Source organism: Kryptolebias marmoratus, linkage group LG20, assembly GCF_001649575.2.
Source record: "Kryptolebias marmoratus isolate JLee-2015 linkage group LG20, ASM164957v2, whole genome shotgun sequence".
NCBI classification, from domain to species: domain Eukaryota; kingdom Metazoa; phylum Chordata; class Actinopteri; order Cyprinodontiformes; family Rivulidae; genus Kryptolebias; species Kryptolebias marmoratus.
Genome location: NC_051449.1, coordinates 3,162,087 through 3,174,882, shown reverse-complemented (window position 1 = coordinate 3,174,882; position 12,796 = coordinate 3,162,087). Strand labels below are relative to the sequence as shown.

The following is a 12,796-nucleotide window of genomic DNA, read 5'->3' as shown; positions in this document are numbered from 1 at the left end:
TTTCTAGCCGGAACCTCTCAACCTCACACACCAGCTCAGGCTCCTTCCCCACCAGAGAGGTGACATTCCACGTCCCTAGAGCCAGCTTCTGTAGCCGAGAATCAGACCGCCAAGGTCCCTGCCTTCGGCCACTACCCATCCCACATTGCACCCGACCCCTTTGGCCCCTCCCATAGGTGGTATTAATGTTGTTTCTCCTAACTGTCAGATAAAAACAGTACAGAGCTAATTATTGTTTAAATATATAAATATTTAAAGTCCTAGTTCATACGTAGATGATTTAATTTAATTTAAGAATGAAAATGAAGAAAAACTTTGCCAATGTGTTACAAAAAAGCTGCCTGGCGCCTATATGGCTCCACAGTAATATATATCTGGCAGATATAATCTCATTAAAGGTTTATTTTAACACACATTTTTGGCACTAAAGTAACAATTTGACCTCTCTAAATTGGCGTTTGTGAGTTCTGTTCAGACAGGGTTGTACATTTTTTATTGAACTGGAATCTTAGTGTCTTGTGTGCATTTTTTTCTCCAAGAATCCGAGTAAGGGAACGATTGTCCAGGGATGAGACACTCCAGAAGCCCCCCGACCAAAACCCAGACAGGCAGCAGCCGAACAGACGTCATAGTCACGGCAGCGCTGCTCAATACGCCACACAGCACTCAGAGCACAGCCAACAAAGGACGGTCCACCAGCCTCAGCCCAGTCCAGGCCACCATCCTGAGTACCAACACTTTGGCCCTGCTGTGGACGCTCAACCAGCTGCTGCACCTTCTGGACCCCCGGAGGTCCAACCACGAAGAAGACTGAATGCCGACCAAATGTATGCAGCACACAGGGAGGCAAGACTGGAGGCAAGGCAGGTGTTGAAAGAAGAAGCCCACACAGAGGGCCTGCTGAAGAGCAGGAAAGCTGTGTTGCCCTCGGAGATTCGCAGAAGGGAGAAGAGTGTGGATGATCCTCACAGGGGCCAGCATGAAGAGATGGACTGGCAAAACCTCAGCCCAGAGCAGAGGAGGAGAAGTCACGGAGAGGAGGACTTGGATCAAGAGCGGCCAAGGGAGAGGGGGAGGGAAAGAACTGTTCAGAGGATCAGAGAAAGAGGAAGAGAACATCTCTCCGGTCATGACGGCCAAGAGGAGAGGATTTTTAGATCTATAGAACCTTCTCATGCCTCTGTGCACCAGCAGCAAAGGCAAGATCGGTCCATACAGCCTGTTTATCATCAAGAGCCCAAAATGAGGCAACATGAGCCCCCAGTGCAGCAGCAGCATGAAGTCAGAAGGGCAGAACCTGCAGCTCAGGTTCAGCAAGAACCTGCAAAGCAACATCATCACCATCAATTGAGGCTGCCGCAAGAAAACCAAATACCATCACAGGAACAGCGCGAGTATGAATGGCGAACAAACAGAGCCCCAGGTAAACAGCAAGACTCCCAAATGAAACATCAAGTTCCTCACTACGAACAATCGCAGCAGCAGCAGCTTGCACCGTCACAACACCAGAAGTTTGACTCGGTCGCCTACCTTCAGAAGGGCTCCTGTCTGCCTCAGGCCAAACACAGAAGCAAGGAGATAAGCGGAGGGCCCAAACCCAAGATAAGGACCCGCTCTATGTCAGACATTGGTCTGAGCCAACACACGGCCATGTATCGTGCTGAGAGACAGGGGACCGGCAGAGAGGCGCCCAGGATGGCCCCTCCACCAGGAGTGGCTAACGGGGACATGGGGACCCTGGATACAAGGGTGTCGGTAGCACAGCTACGACACTCTTACCTGGAGCATGCCAACAGGAAGCCTGAGTTGTAGGTTCATCGGCATGGGCTCTGCGTTGCATTGCTAAATAACTAACTGGGGGTTCTTTAATAATCTATTACAACTAAATAATATACTGTAGGCTATATTCCATGATATAATGATGCTGCATTCAAGGTGTCTGTTGTGTAGGTTTTTATAGCAGGTACTTTGCACGTTATTGTTTGATGGTTCGCTGCTGCATGTTAACATGAAATAGTGGTTCTTCATAGCAGGAATTTATTACTGACCGTTTGTTTTGCTGTTATTGTTTTTTGCAATCTAACTCCAGCATACTTTGTGTTGTTTTAATCATTATTAAATCAAACTGTTCAGCTCATTCAGGAGATCGGTGCTATCACCTTTGTTTTTTGTAACATTTATATTATTGTTCTTCTCTGAGCTTTAACAGCTTCGTTTCAGCTCCTTTAGCAAATTTCAGCACTCAGTAAAATTAACTTTGTTTTGTTTTTTCATTTCTGTGAAGGCCGTGTCAAAGTTAGACAACCTTGCTACATATTCTGTAAACTCACTTCCACTTTCTTTTTGTGTTTTTCTTTAATCTTTCTCGACAAATCCACCACCTGAAAAGTGAGACTACTAAAGCCGACGTCGCAGCGAAGGAGGTGGAGCCGGCTGGCAGCAGTGATTTAAATGGCGGGACTCGGAGGCCTCGGCGTTACATCACTCCGGGAGACAGTCGCATGTCAGAGAGATTCAGGACTCAGCCCATCACTTCTGCAGAGCGTCTGGAGTCTGACAGGTACACTGTGGTGATTTATGGTCGCATTCAGGTGACAATAACTCCAGTTTCTGCTACTGAAGCTTGATGAACATCAATGTTTCCCCCAGGTCACGTTTAAGCCCACCACAACTACAGGACGCCGAAGGTAACTACAACATCAATCATTTCTAAACTTAAATTATCATTATGTAAAATTTTAAAATAAAAAAATCCATATAAATATTTAGATTTCTGTCTCATTGTGCAGAATGTTAAGATTAAAACTCGCAGCCTTTATTACTAGTTTACATACAGATACAGTTGGTTTGACTTTATGCTTCTGCCATGTTGCACAACTGTTGGTGCAGAAAACCTGAAAAAGAATAAAATTTAGATTTTAGAAGTTTTTTATGGTTTTAAAGTCTTGGAAAAGATAACAATAGGAGAGAGGTGAATATTTGGATGTAATTTTGCAATAAAAACCACAAAATATCACATTCTCCTTTGCACAAAACTTTAAATCAAAATGGTTTGTATTTCTTTTTTTTCCTTTCAGCAGATGAAGAAAAACTGGATGAAAAAGCCAAGATGAGTGTGTCTGCAAAAAGATCACTCTTCAGGGTATTTTTTTTACTCATTTCAAATAAGTCACATCATTCAATAATGCACCTCCAATAAAAATCTCAAAAACAGAGGATGGATCTTCTAACGCCGTATTTCACACATAATTCTATACTTTAAATACAAACAATAGGTGTTTCTGTGTTTCTAATTCTTGCTGTCTTGGCTAACAGGAACATATTTCTGACATATTGTTTGTAGGAGTTGGAAAAAACATCGGAAGGTGGCGTTCCCAAACCTCGCTCTCGAAACGCTGCCATCGAGCGCCGCCTGAGAAGAGTTCAGGACCGTGCACACACGCAGCCTGTCACCAACAAAGAGGTGATCAGCGCTTCAAGGTGGATCTTCTATTTTGACTTTAAACCTGCAGTTTGCATATTAGAATCTTTCCTCTCCAGCCTTCATTATTCCTTTTATTCTGCTCCTTATTTTCTTAATTTTTAAGTGATCCCACTGCATCGTCACAACCTGAGGGCGCTAACACAGATCAAGCTGCCGGCACCAGTGTGACCAGCATCAGGTGGGCTGTTTTGTGTGTACCTGTTCACTGACCAGGAGAACCTACTGGATAAACATTACAGTGAGCGAGGTGCTTTGTGTTTCGTGCAACAAGCTGCAGATTACCATCTCCCTCTTCTGGTAGCAGCACAAACTCTTCTCAGCCACATGCTCCTTTGACAGAAGCTGCTGTTAAAGACAATAACCTCACTCTGTGCTTTCCATGCACAGTTTTCTCGGAAAAGTGTCTTCTTGAGATGAATGTCAGGGAAGAGGTAGGTTGTGTAATCTCAAGAAAAGGTCAGAGGTTAAACACTTAAAGCCCTCCTCATGTCCTCGGTTCTTGTGTCTTGTAATTTGTTGACCAGGTTTTAATTTGCACACTGCAGGGAGATTACAGAGAGATAAGTGTTTTATATATGATAATCTGACACACGGTATGTGTGCTGATCTGCTTATGTCTCTGTTGCTGTGTCTGTAATCTGACGCAGATGTTACAGTCAGGTGTTTCCTACTTCGACATTTAGGTGAAGATATTATTACAAATGAGAGAAACTGCACTTTCTTTAAAAACGCAGCGTGAACGCTGAGTGCTGGATGACTCTGCTGAAGAAGCTGAGCCTGGTTGTCGAAGCTAAAAGAAGCCAGACCCTAACTAAAAGCTAAAAGTAGCAAAAGGCTAACTGAAGGTGAATGTAGCGTAAATAGCATAAAGTATGCAGAAGTAAGACTGCAAAAAATGTATGGAAAAGCAAAAGTAGGACAAGAAAAGTGTGAATTCTAAATCAACATTTATATAATTAAACCATTAGGATAAAAAATAAACAGGTTTCATTAAGTGTTATCTTATTCTTTATTACTTCTTAAATATATTTGAAATATTTTGATTCAGTAAAAGAATAACGGTGTGTGTTATGAGCTATTTATTACCACACGAACAGCTGTAACATATAAGTTTTATGTTTAAACAAATCAAAGATTGACGGCCATGTTTTCCCCCGCAGCATTCAGGCCTCCTCTCAGACGGGCTCAACAGTCCAAGAACACAAGCCAGAAGCCTCGGGTCACCAGAAGCCGGGTCGAGCCCTCAGTGCCGGCCAGGAGGCTGTCCCAGACGAGCCGGACCTGTCCTCGCTCAGTTTGTCGGAGAAGATGGCCCTGTTCAACCGCCTCGCCCATCCCACAGCCAAAACTGCGGAGGGGGCTCGAGGGGACACCCGGCAGCGCAGAGCCAACGCCCGCTTTCAGACGCAGCCCGTCACCCTGGAAGAGGTGGAGCAGGTGCATGAAATGTTTCTTTGGAAAAAAAAAAATGTTTGCATAAATTAAATCAATGGTCCTAACAAAATTTGCCACACTCATGACCAAAAGAAACCGTTTCTTTTTACTTTGCAGCATCACCTCAGACTACCTTCTGTCAATGTTTTGCAAAAATATGAAATGCCCTCCACTGATCCAAGGCTAAATTAATGAACAAAGAAAAGGTTTAAACTGAGGAAACAACAGTTGTATGCAGGCTGAATGATTACCCCTCTCAGGCTGAAATTAAGTTTTAGTAACAGGAAAAATCAGATATTTGGGGAAATTATCATCTGAGTAAAATAAGGCTCATAAAATATGAATGTGGAGTAATTAGGTATATGCAATTCGCTGTTGCAAATCTGCAACATCTGCCTTGAGAGGGTTAAGGCTGCAGATAATGCAGAGAAATGAAATATACAGTACAATATGAGACAATATCTCATGGCACAATATAATATAATATGATTTTATTGTTTGCCTTGCATCCTTAGCTTAACTATGTGCAATAAATAAAACTTAATGATTGATGCAGGAAGGTTCAGCCTCACAGAAAGTTTTTATGTTACTGCTGATTCATTAATCCTGCTTTAGTAAAGAAAAGAAAAACAACCAGGATATAAATGTTTGTCCAGCATGTAGTCACGTTCAGTAACTGGTGTCCACACAGGAAGCTGAGACCCCAGTAACCCCTGCGGTCTGTAACGGTGACTTAGACGCCAATCAGGGAGAACACGTAAGACCCTCCGCTGCTTCAGTCTGGTTCCAGCTCTTTATTGGTCCTGCTAGTGAGCAGTGTTTGTGTTTTCCTCTGATAGTGGCTTTTATGTGAGCTTGATTGTGGTAAATATGAGGTGTTACATGCGGCACGTAATGACAGATTTAGACCGTCTGCAGCTGCTTCTGCAGCATGCTTGTTTGGTGCACAGCAAGCATGTGATACGTGAATGTGAGCTACAGTTTGTTTCTTCAAGCTTACTATGAACAACTAACCTGAACTATTTAGCATCTGGGAACGAGTTCCTGAGCAGATTCAGCTTTGATATGGACTGGATGTTGAATGCTGCGACAGCTCAGATTGTATCAAGTTTGAGTGTTTTTCTCTGTGCAAAATGGAAAATTTAGAAGAAAGATGAGTCATACTCAGCCATATTTATAAATAAAATGTGACTCAGCTTTTAACTTGAACTTTTCTAACCTTTATTCCACAGGTAAGTCACACAATTAATAAAATAATTTATTTTTTATTTTCTGTTCTGTAATTTTGAGTCATTTCCTGCTTTAGTTTGTCTCCCACAGTCACGAACAGACAACTTTTGGTATTTTTGTTTGATAATGCTGACCTTCCTCTGGTCAGAGAAGATTTTTGCTAATTTTCAATCCATCTTTTTTTGCGATCATACTCTGCACCTTATTCTGATAACTTTACAGCCTCTAATCACAGCATAACTATGGCAGAGGTTTGTGACTCTGACTGTTATAGCTTGTCAACAGTTAATACAAACAGAATGCAATGATTTACAAATCTCATAAACCCATATTTTATTCACAAAGGATTTGACCTTAGAAGCCACTGTTCTGTAAAATGTCTGATTATTCAACGTTTCGGGTTAATTATGATCAATTCATCGTTTCTCTTCCAACTTTCTGACTGACTCCTGTTGTTCTTTCAGCTAAAACATGGAGGCGAGATCAAACTGGAGCCGCTGTCAGTCGCCCTGGTTCGATCTGTGGCAGCCATCACCTCGCAAGCCTCCGTTACCACGGTAACCACGGCGCCACCCAGCAGCAGCGCCGATGATGCTCTTCCTGCAGGGAAGTCCTCCGCCGTTCCATGCATCCCTGCCCAACAACAGGCCTCCAGCGGCGCAAGCATCCACCAGGAGAGGGCGCCACGATACTTCTCCCTGACCCAGGGGGGCCACCCTGAGCCTGAGCACATCTCCTCCCCTCTCCTCTCTGAGAGGAGCCCAGAGAAAGGGGCTCCCACCTCCTCCTCCAGTCTCAGACAGCAAGGGGAGGCGGTGGCCGAGCGCTGGAGAGAGCAGCAAGAGGAGGAAGGGGGGAAACAGCAGGGAGGAGCCAGGGAAGGCAGCATTCACTCCTCTGACAGGGACAGGGAGGACAGGCTGCAGCATCCTCAGCTCTCCACTGAGTCGTCTTTAAGGAGGGGGGAGCCAGAACCTCTGCCTAGCAGGGGAGCCACAGACTCCCAGGAGGGACGGGAGAAAGGAGAGGAGGGGGGAGGAAGAGGAAGAGAAAAAGGAGGCCACCTGAGAGAGGCTGCACCAGCTTTCAGCTCCTCCACACAAGAGCTGAAGGGGAGCAGTGGCCGGAGCCACGGAGGCATCTCAGGTAGGAGGCATCTCTACAAAGAAACAAGGAAAAGAGTGTGTGTAGGGGGGTCTTCAAGGGGTTTAAAATACTGGGAATATCTGAGGTTAGAGAAAAGGAGGTGGCAATAAAATTAAAAGAAGAAGAGAGGAAAGAAGTGACAAAGAGAAAACCCCAGTGAAAGGGAGCTGGTCTCATTATCCTCATTGTCTTCTGCAGCCAGCTCCCACGCATGATTGCTTTCTGCCGGCAGCACACATACGTCCCAGCTGGGAGTGTTTGATTTGGCCGATACACAGAAGCTGCATCTCATTAACATATTTTTCCATGAATGTTCCTCGTGGAGCTCTTTGTCAGGGAAGAGGAAGCCCTTCCCCATAAATGATGTTTGATTCCAAAGCAGATTTTTCTCCTCAGACTGTATTCTCATTCTGTCGTGAGCCAGAAAAGGGCTGTGGTCCCTTTGGACAGCTGCTCGTCCACACACTACAGTAAAAGGAAACGGACCTGACCTGGTTTTGTTCTGCTAATGCAGAATGCGTCCAGTGGTGCTCTTTACCCACGCATGCACTGAAAGAGGGCAGGACAATTGATGTGTGCTTAAATAAAGCACAGAGAAGTGGAACAATGTCAGCCCTGCTATCTGCAAGCTACAGTTTCTTAGTTCTGTGAGGCTCGAGCCGAACTAAAGTGTTCGTTATACAACAAGGTTAGGAGAATTTTTAATTACTTAAAGCTCTGCTGACACCAAAGCCTTGAGCTTTTTCACTGATATTAACAAAAAAGATACATGTTACTACAAAATATAACCACTGATTCTCTTAAATATGACTGTACACATGGTTTTGTCTTCAATATGTTTTTATTTAACGAGGCAAAAAACCTGCAATGGTCCATATGGCTAAATATATTATATTGCTGTTTGCTAAAATGGCCCTGAAATGAAAACAGCATTAGAGAACAACAAAAGAGAAAAAATGTGAATCAAATATAAAAGGATGAAAACAACCAGCAAAAACCCTCAAATCTTACAAATTACTGCAACAAAACAAACTGTCACATTTTGCAAAACATATTAAACCAACAAGAAAACAGATAAAAAACATTTAGATTTTGCAGAATTCTAAAAAAGGTAATTCTAAAGAAAAAAAAGACAATAAACCCCCCAAAAAAATTCAACGAACCTGAAGACAAAATAGAAAATCTTTCAGAAAGCACGGCACTGAAACAAGAAAATACAAATAAATAAATGAAATCTTAAAACATGATAGTGTTTTAGAAAATAATAATAATAATATTAGCACGAAGAAACTATGATTACAACACAAATGTTCCTGAACCACATTCAGAAAACAGACATTTTTAAAAAACCACGACAACAAAAAATGGGAAATAAATCTACATTTTAATAAACAAAAACATTTTACAGAACTCAAAACACTACAATGAAACATTTAAATAAAGACATAAAAACAGAACAACAAATTAAAGCACACTATTATTAATTACTAATAAATAAACCCAGGTAATGTTTGATGGTTGAAGGGTGCAGGCAGCAGGTTTACGTCAAAAAAACTGTTGTCTAATAAAAAACAGGACTTGAAGCACTGAACAGGTGTGCTGGGGTGATGATCGGGAGCTGAGTGAAAAAGACTAAAACGTAGACAAACAAAGTAAAAAAGCTAAACTGAAACAAGAAACAGATGACTTAGACTTAATTAACTGAAAAGAAACATGTTGATGCAAAAAAAATCTAACAGAAAAACCTTTAAAACCCAAACAAAAACACAGATTTTATCAGAAAATGATTATTGACTCATTAAAACCAAGCGATGTGTTGGTGTGTCTTTTTCTCCGGCTGGATTTTTTTAAGATGGTGTTTTGTTTTGGAATAAAGAAATTCTTTCTCATTGTGAAAAGAAAAAAGCTTTGTTTCGTACCGTCATTCAAAGTGTTTGCTGCAATAATTTAGATGAATTTGAATCAAACTATGTCGTCCCTGATTCCAATAACAAATTAGCACAAAATAAAAAGTAGATTTAAAAGATTTTTTCATTCATGTTTTACTCTAAAGGAATGATTTTTCTCTGCTTTTCTTTTTAACTTGTTTCATGAGTTTCAGTAACTGAATATTAACAGATAAATTGAATCATTTTGACCAGGAAAACCTGATTTTGGATGCTGCTAATAAATAATATTGGTTTTTTTTTTAGATTTACCGGATCATCCAGGGCCGCTGAAGCCGCTGATAGCTAAAGTATCATCCAGGGCGGTGTCGTATATTTCCAGCGACCAGCAGCGTCAAACCAGCGCCCAGCCTCCTCCCACCCTCCCCAAACCCCCCTTATACATCCAGCCATCTTCATACTCCCAGCCCAAATCCTTCACCCATTCCCCTCAGACCCCGCCCAAACCTCAGGGCTTCACCCAGTCTCTCCCCAAGCCTTACCTCCACGCTGCCCCCCCGCCTCACCCCAAACCCCAGGTGCCTCCTCAGACGCCGCCCAAGCCTCAGTCCTTCCCTCAGGCGCTGATCAAGCCTCAGCCCCCGCACCCGGACCACCCCGAGGACCATTCTGGAGAACTGCTGTCCCCCACGGAGTCTGGAGACCAACTCTCTGACGGCATGTCCTCCAAACAAATGTCCATCAAGGAGAGGTGAGAGGCAGCTCAGGGTCACCGTCATGTCTGTTTCTAACTGCGGCAGGTGATAATAAAAACTCTTCTCTCATATAAACTGGGAGAAACTACACTAGTGGTGAATTCTTGATTATTATATTATTATACTATTTAGTAAGACATATAGCAAACAGCCTGATTGTGATAGATTAGTGAACTGAGTGGATCCAGACGGACAGAAAACATGAAGAGTGGTTAGAAAACTTTCATCTCGACTTGAGCCCCGATCATTATTCAGCTTTAACTTCATTCATAAATCCAGGATCAAGTCCAAACTTTGAGTCCTGATCCCTCTCTGATTCAGGTTTTTACAAGCTGAAACAAAAATCAAAGCATCTTCACTTTTCAGGCAGAACTTCCTGCCTGTTTTTTCTTTTGTCCAACTCCTTTAAATCTTTAGTGGTGGAAGATTTTTAGCATCATGAAGCAGAGAGCTGTGCAGACTGGTGGGATCCTCTGAGGTTTCCCACAGAATGCCCTCGTTTCTGCCCTGTCCACGCTCAAACAGCAGCAGCGATGACACACTTTTTCTTTCAGCCCTCAGCCATCCGTTATTAGCGCTGCCCATGCACTCCTCTTTTTAACCGTTCAGCTCACTGGGAAACCAATCTATTTTGCTTTTGCATTTGGAGGATTTCATTGGTGGCTTTATAACCATATCAGGTCTGAACCCATCAGTCATAAACTACTCTCAAAAGGGTTTTTAATGCATGAAAACTGGTGAGTTTCTGGAAAATTAAGAAATATTATTAATAAATACAGGTCAGCAGAAAAGTAGGAGCAACTTTCAACAGGTTTTAGAAGATTTTATGATAAATATTCTAAATATTCTAAATATTTAAGTTCCTCATTCACACATTAGAATTGATTTAGCATTTTTTGTTAATAGCCATAAATCCTATTTAGTTCAAAAACAAACAAACAATACTATCAGTATTAGCCAAAGAGGTTAGTAAAGATAATTCTGAAAGTCAAGCCACTTGCTGAATGAGATGTTTTTGTCTTGAGAGGTGATGAGAGACACAAATATATGCCCCTCTGTCTTGTGTCAGGGTGGCTCTGCTGAAGAAGAGTGGCGAGGAAGACTGGAAGAACAGGATCAACAAGAAACAGGAAGTGGTCAAAGTGGCGTCGACCGAGCAGCCGGCTCAGCAGCAGGAGACGGAGCAGAGCAGCCAGAAGAAGGTCGGATGTTTTTACAATCACAACAAAAGTCTATTCTGCTGAACATCTCTGCTCCTTTATGGAGATCTTCCCCTGTGTCTCCTGTTATGTTTTAATCCTAACATAAAATTAAACTTTATTTGATGTTTTTGCCTCAAGCCTTTTAGTTCGAGTTGCAGGTTTTAGCATGAACATCAACACAGCTTTGTTTAAAATCGAGTTATTAATTCAGGGGGTGAGTAAAAATAGATCGTCTCATTCTGTTATAAAGTCACTTATTTCCTGGTTGAACCTTGCAAAGCTTGATTTAAAAATAAAAATAGGATATGTTTGAGTTAATCATTTGTATTACACTCAGTTGCTGTTTTATACTCATTTTTCAAACTTATTTAGTCACATGAAAGTCATATAAAAAGACAAACTAAATGACAGCAGTCCATAAAGCCAGAACAGGCCAGTTTTCTGCTTTTATTTTGAAATTCTAGTTGTACTATTCGCCTACCGTATGCCTAACAATGAAATAAATCGCCTACTTATATTATTTACATTTATCTCAGGGACTGAAAACAGCAGCCGGTATAAACCTTTAAGCTTCTGGAGGCTTTTGTTCAAAGATTTTTGAAAGATTTCTTTCCTGCAGCTCATCCACTTCACATTAGTATTCTGTGGGGGAACGAGGCTTGTTTAAACCCTGGATGTTAATCCTTCAGGCTCGCTCTCTCTCCAGACAAACTGTCAACAATAGCTGCCCCCCCCCTCCCTCTGACTGAGTCCTTTCCCTGTGTTTAACCCCTCAGGAGGAAGGGGTGGTCGTTCAAGACCCCTCTGCTGTGTCTGTGTCTGAGCAGCTCTGGGTAAGACCTGTTGGCAGTCGCTCTGCAGCTCTAAACCAATCAGCTTCGAGCAGTAGCCGTGCTGTCCAATCACAGCTGTTGTGTGTGGCTGTTGTCCTGCAGTCTTTGGGTTTATCTCAGGTGCTGATTTTTCATAACATGTACTAATTGTTCAGCACTTGAAGCACACAGTTTTGTTAGTCGGTACCAAACTAACCAAATCTGAGTTTGCCCATGGCTTTCTCCATCTTACACCTTTTCCCATCTTGTTCAGGTGTTTTCTTGTGTTTCCCTCATTCCTTTCCTCTCTTTCACTTTTGAATCCACCTCCTCAGGAGCCTGTCTTCTCCTCCACCTTTTCTCCTCCTATTTCCCTTGGCCAAAAGTGTCAGTATATAGACCATCACGGTCAGGTAAGGACGTGCTCCCGACGTGCTCGAATGGGCAGCATGAACTGGAGTCTTATTTTTCCTGCTCGGTTTTGCAGAAACTTCTCTTTGCGATGTTAAGATGTGTTGGTGGTTGCGACATGAGTACAAGTCGATGCAGAGCTGTCACTCTGAGGAACGAAGAAGGCCGTGTCGCACTGAGCATGCTTGGATGCATCTAATCTTCTTTAATTTGGCTTGATTTGATGCTACATTTGCCTGAGGGAACAAAAGTTGTGACATGAAGTTGAGCGAATATGCAGCACTGATTACAGGTGCTGGTCATAAAATTAGAATATCATGAAAAAGTAGATTGATTTCAGTAATTCCATTTAAAAAGTGAAACTTGTATATTATATTCATACATTACATACAAACTCATATATTTCAAATGTTTATTTCGTTTAATTTTGATGATT

The 12,796-nt window shown here is 42.3% G+C and overlaps 1 protein-coding gene across 12 annotated transcripts in view; it reads left to right on the top strand.

Annotated features, from left to right (window-relative positions):
* The window catches only part of LOC108232878 (supervillin-like), a 49,903-nt gene that overhangs the window by 21,656 nt on the left and 15,451 nt on the right, over positions 1-12,796 (top strand). For 5 of the 12 annotated variants that reach the window (XM_037981805.1, XM_037981798.1, XM_037981803.1 and 2 more), the window contains exons 7-19: positions 540-1,808; positions 2,390-2,560; positions 2,650-2,687; positions 3,078-3,142; positions 3,344-3,480; positions 3,588-3,662; positions 4,645-4,921; positions 5,610-5,675; positions 6,613-7,294; positions 9,487-9,931; positions 11,005-11,137; positions 11,914-11,970; positions 12,285-12,362. In XM_037981805.1, coding sequence (XP_037837733.1) covers positions 540-1,808; positions 2,390-2,560; positions 2,650-2,687; positions 3,078-3,142; positions 3,344-3,480; positions 3,588-3,662; positions 4,645-4,921; positions 5,610-5,675; positions 6,613-7,294; positions 9,487-9,931; positions 11,005-11,137; positions 11,914-11,970; positions 12,285-12,362 — 3,493 coding nt within the window. The remainder of the gene's footprint in view (positions 1-539; positions 1,809-2,389; positions 2,561-2,649; positions 2,688-3,077; positions 3,143-3,343; positions 3,481-3,587; positions 3,663-4,644; positions 4,922-5,609; positions 5,676-6,612; positions 7,295-9,486; positions 9,932-11,004; positions 11,138-11,913; positions 11,971-12,284; positions 12,363-12,796) is intronic. The other 7 variants (XM_037981804.1, XM_017410953.3, XM_037981799.1 and 4 more) reach the window with 6 other exon arrangements.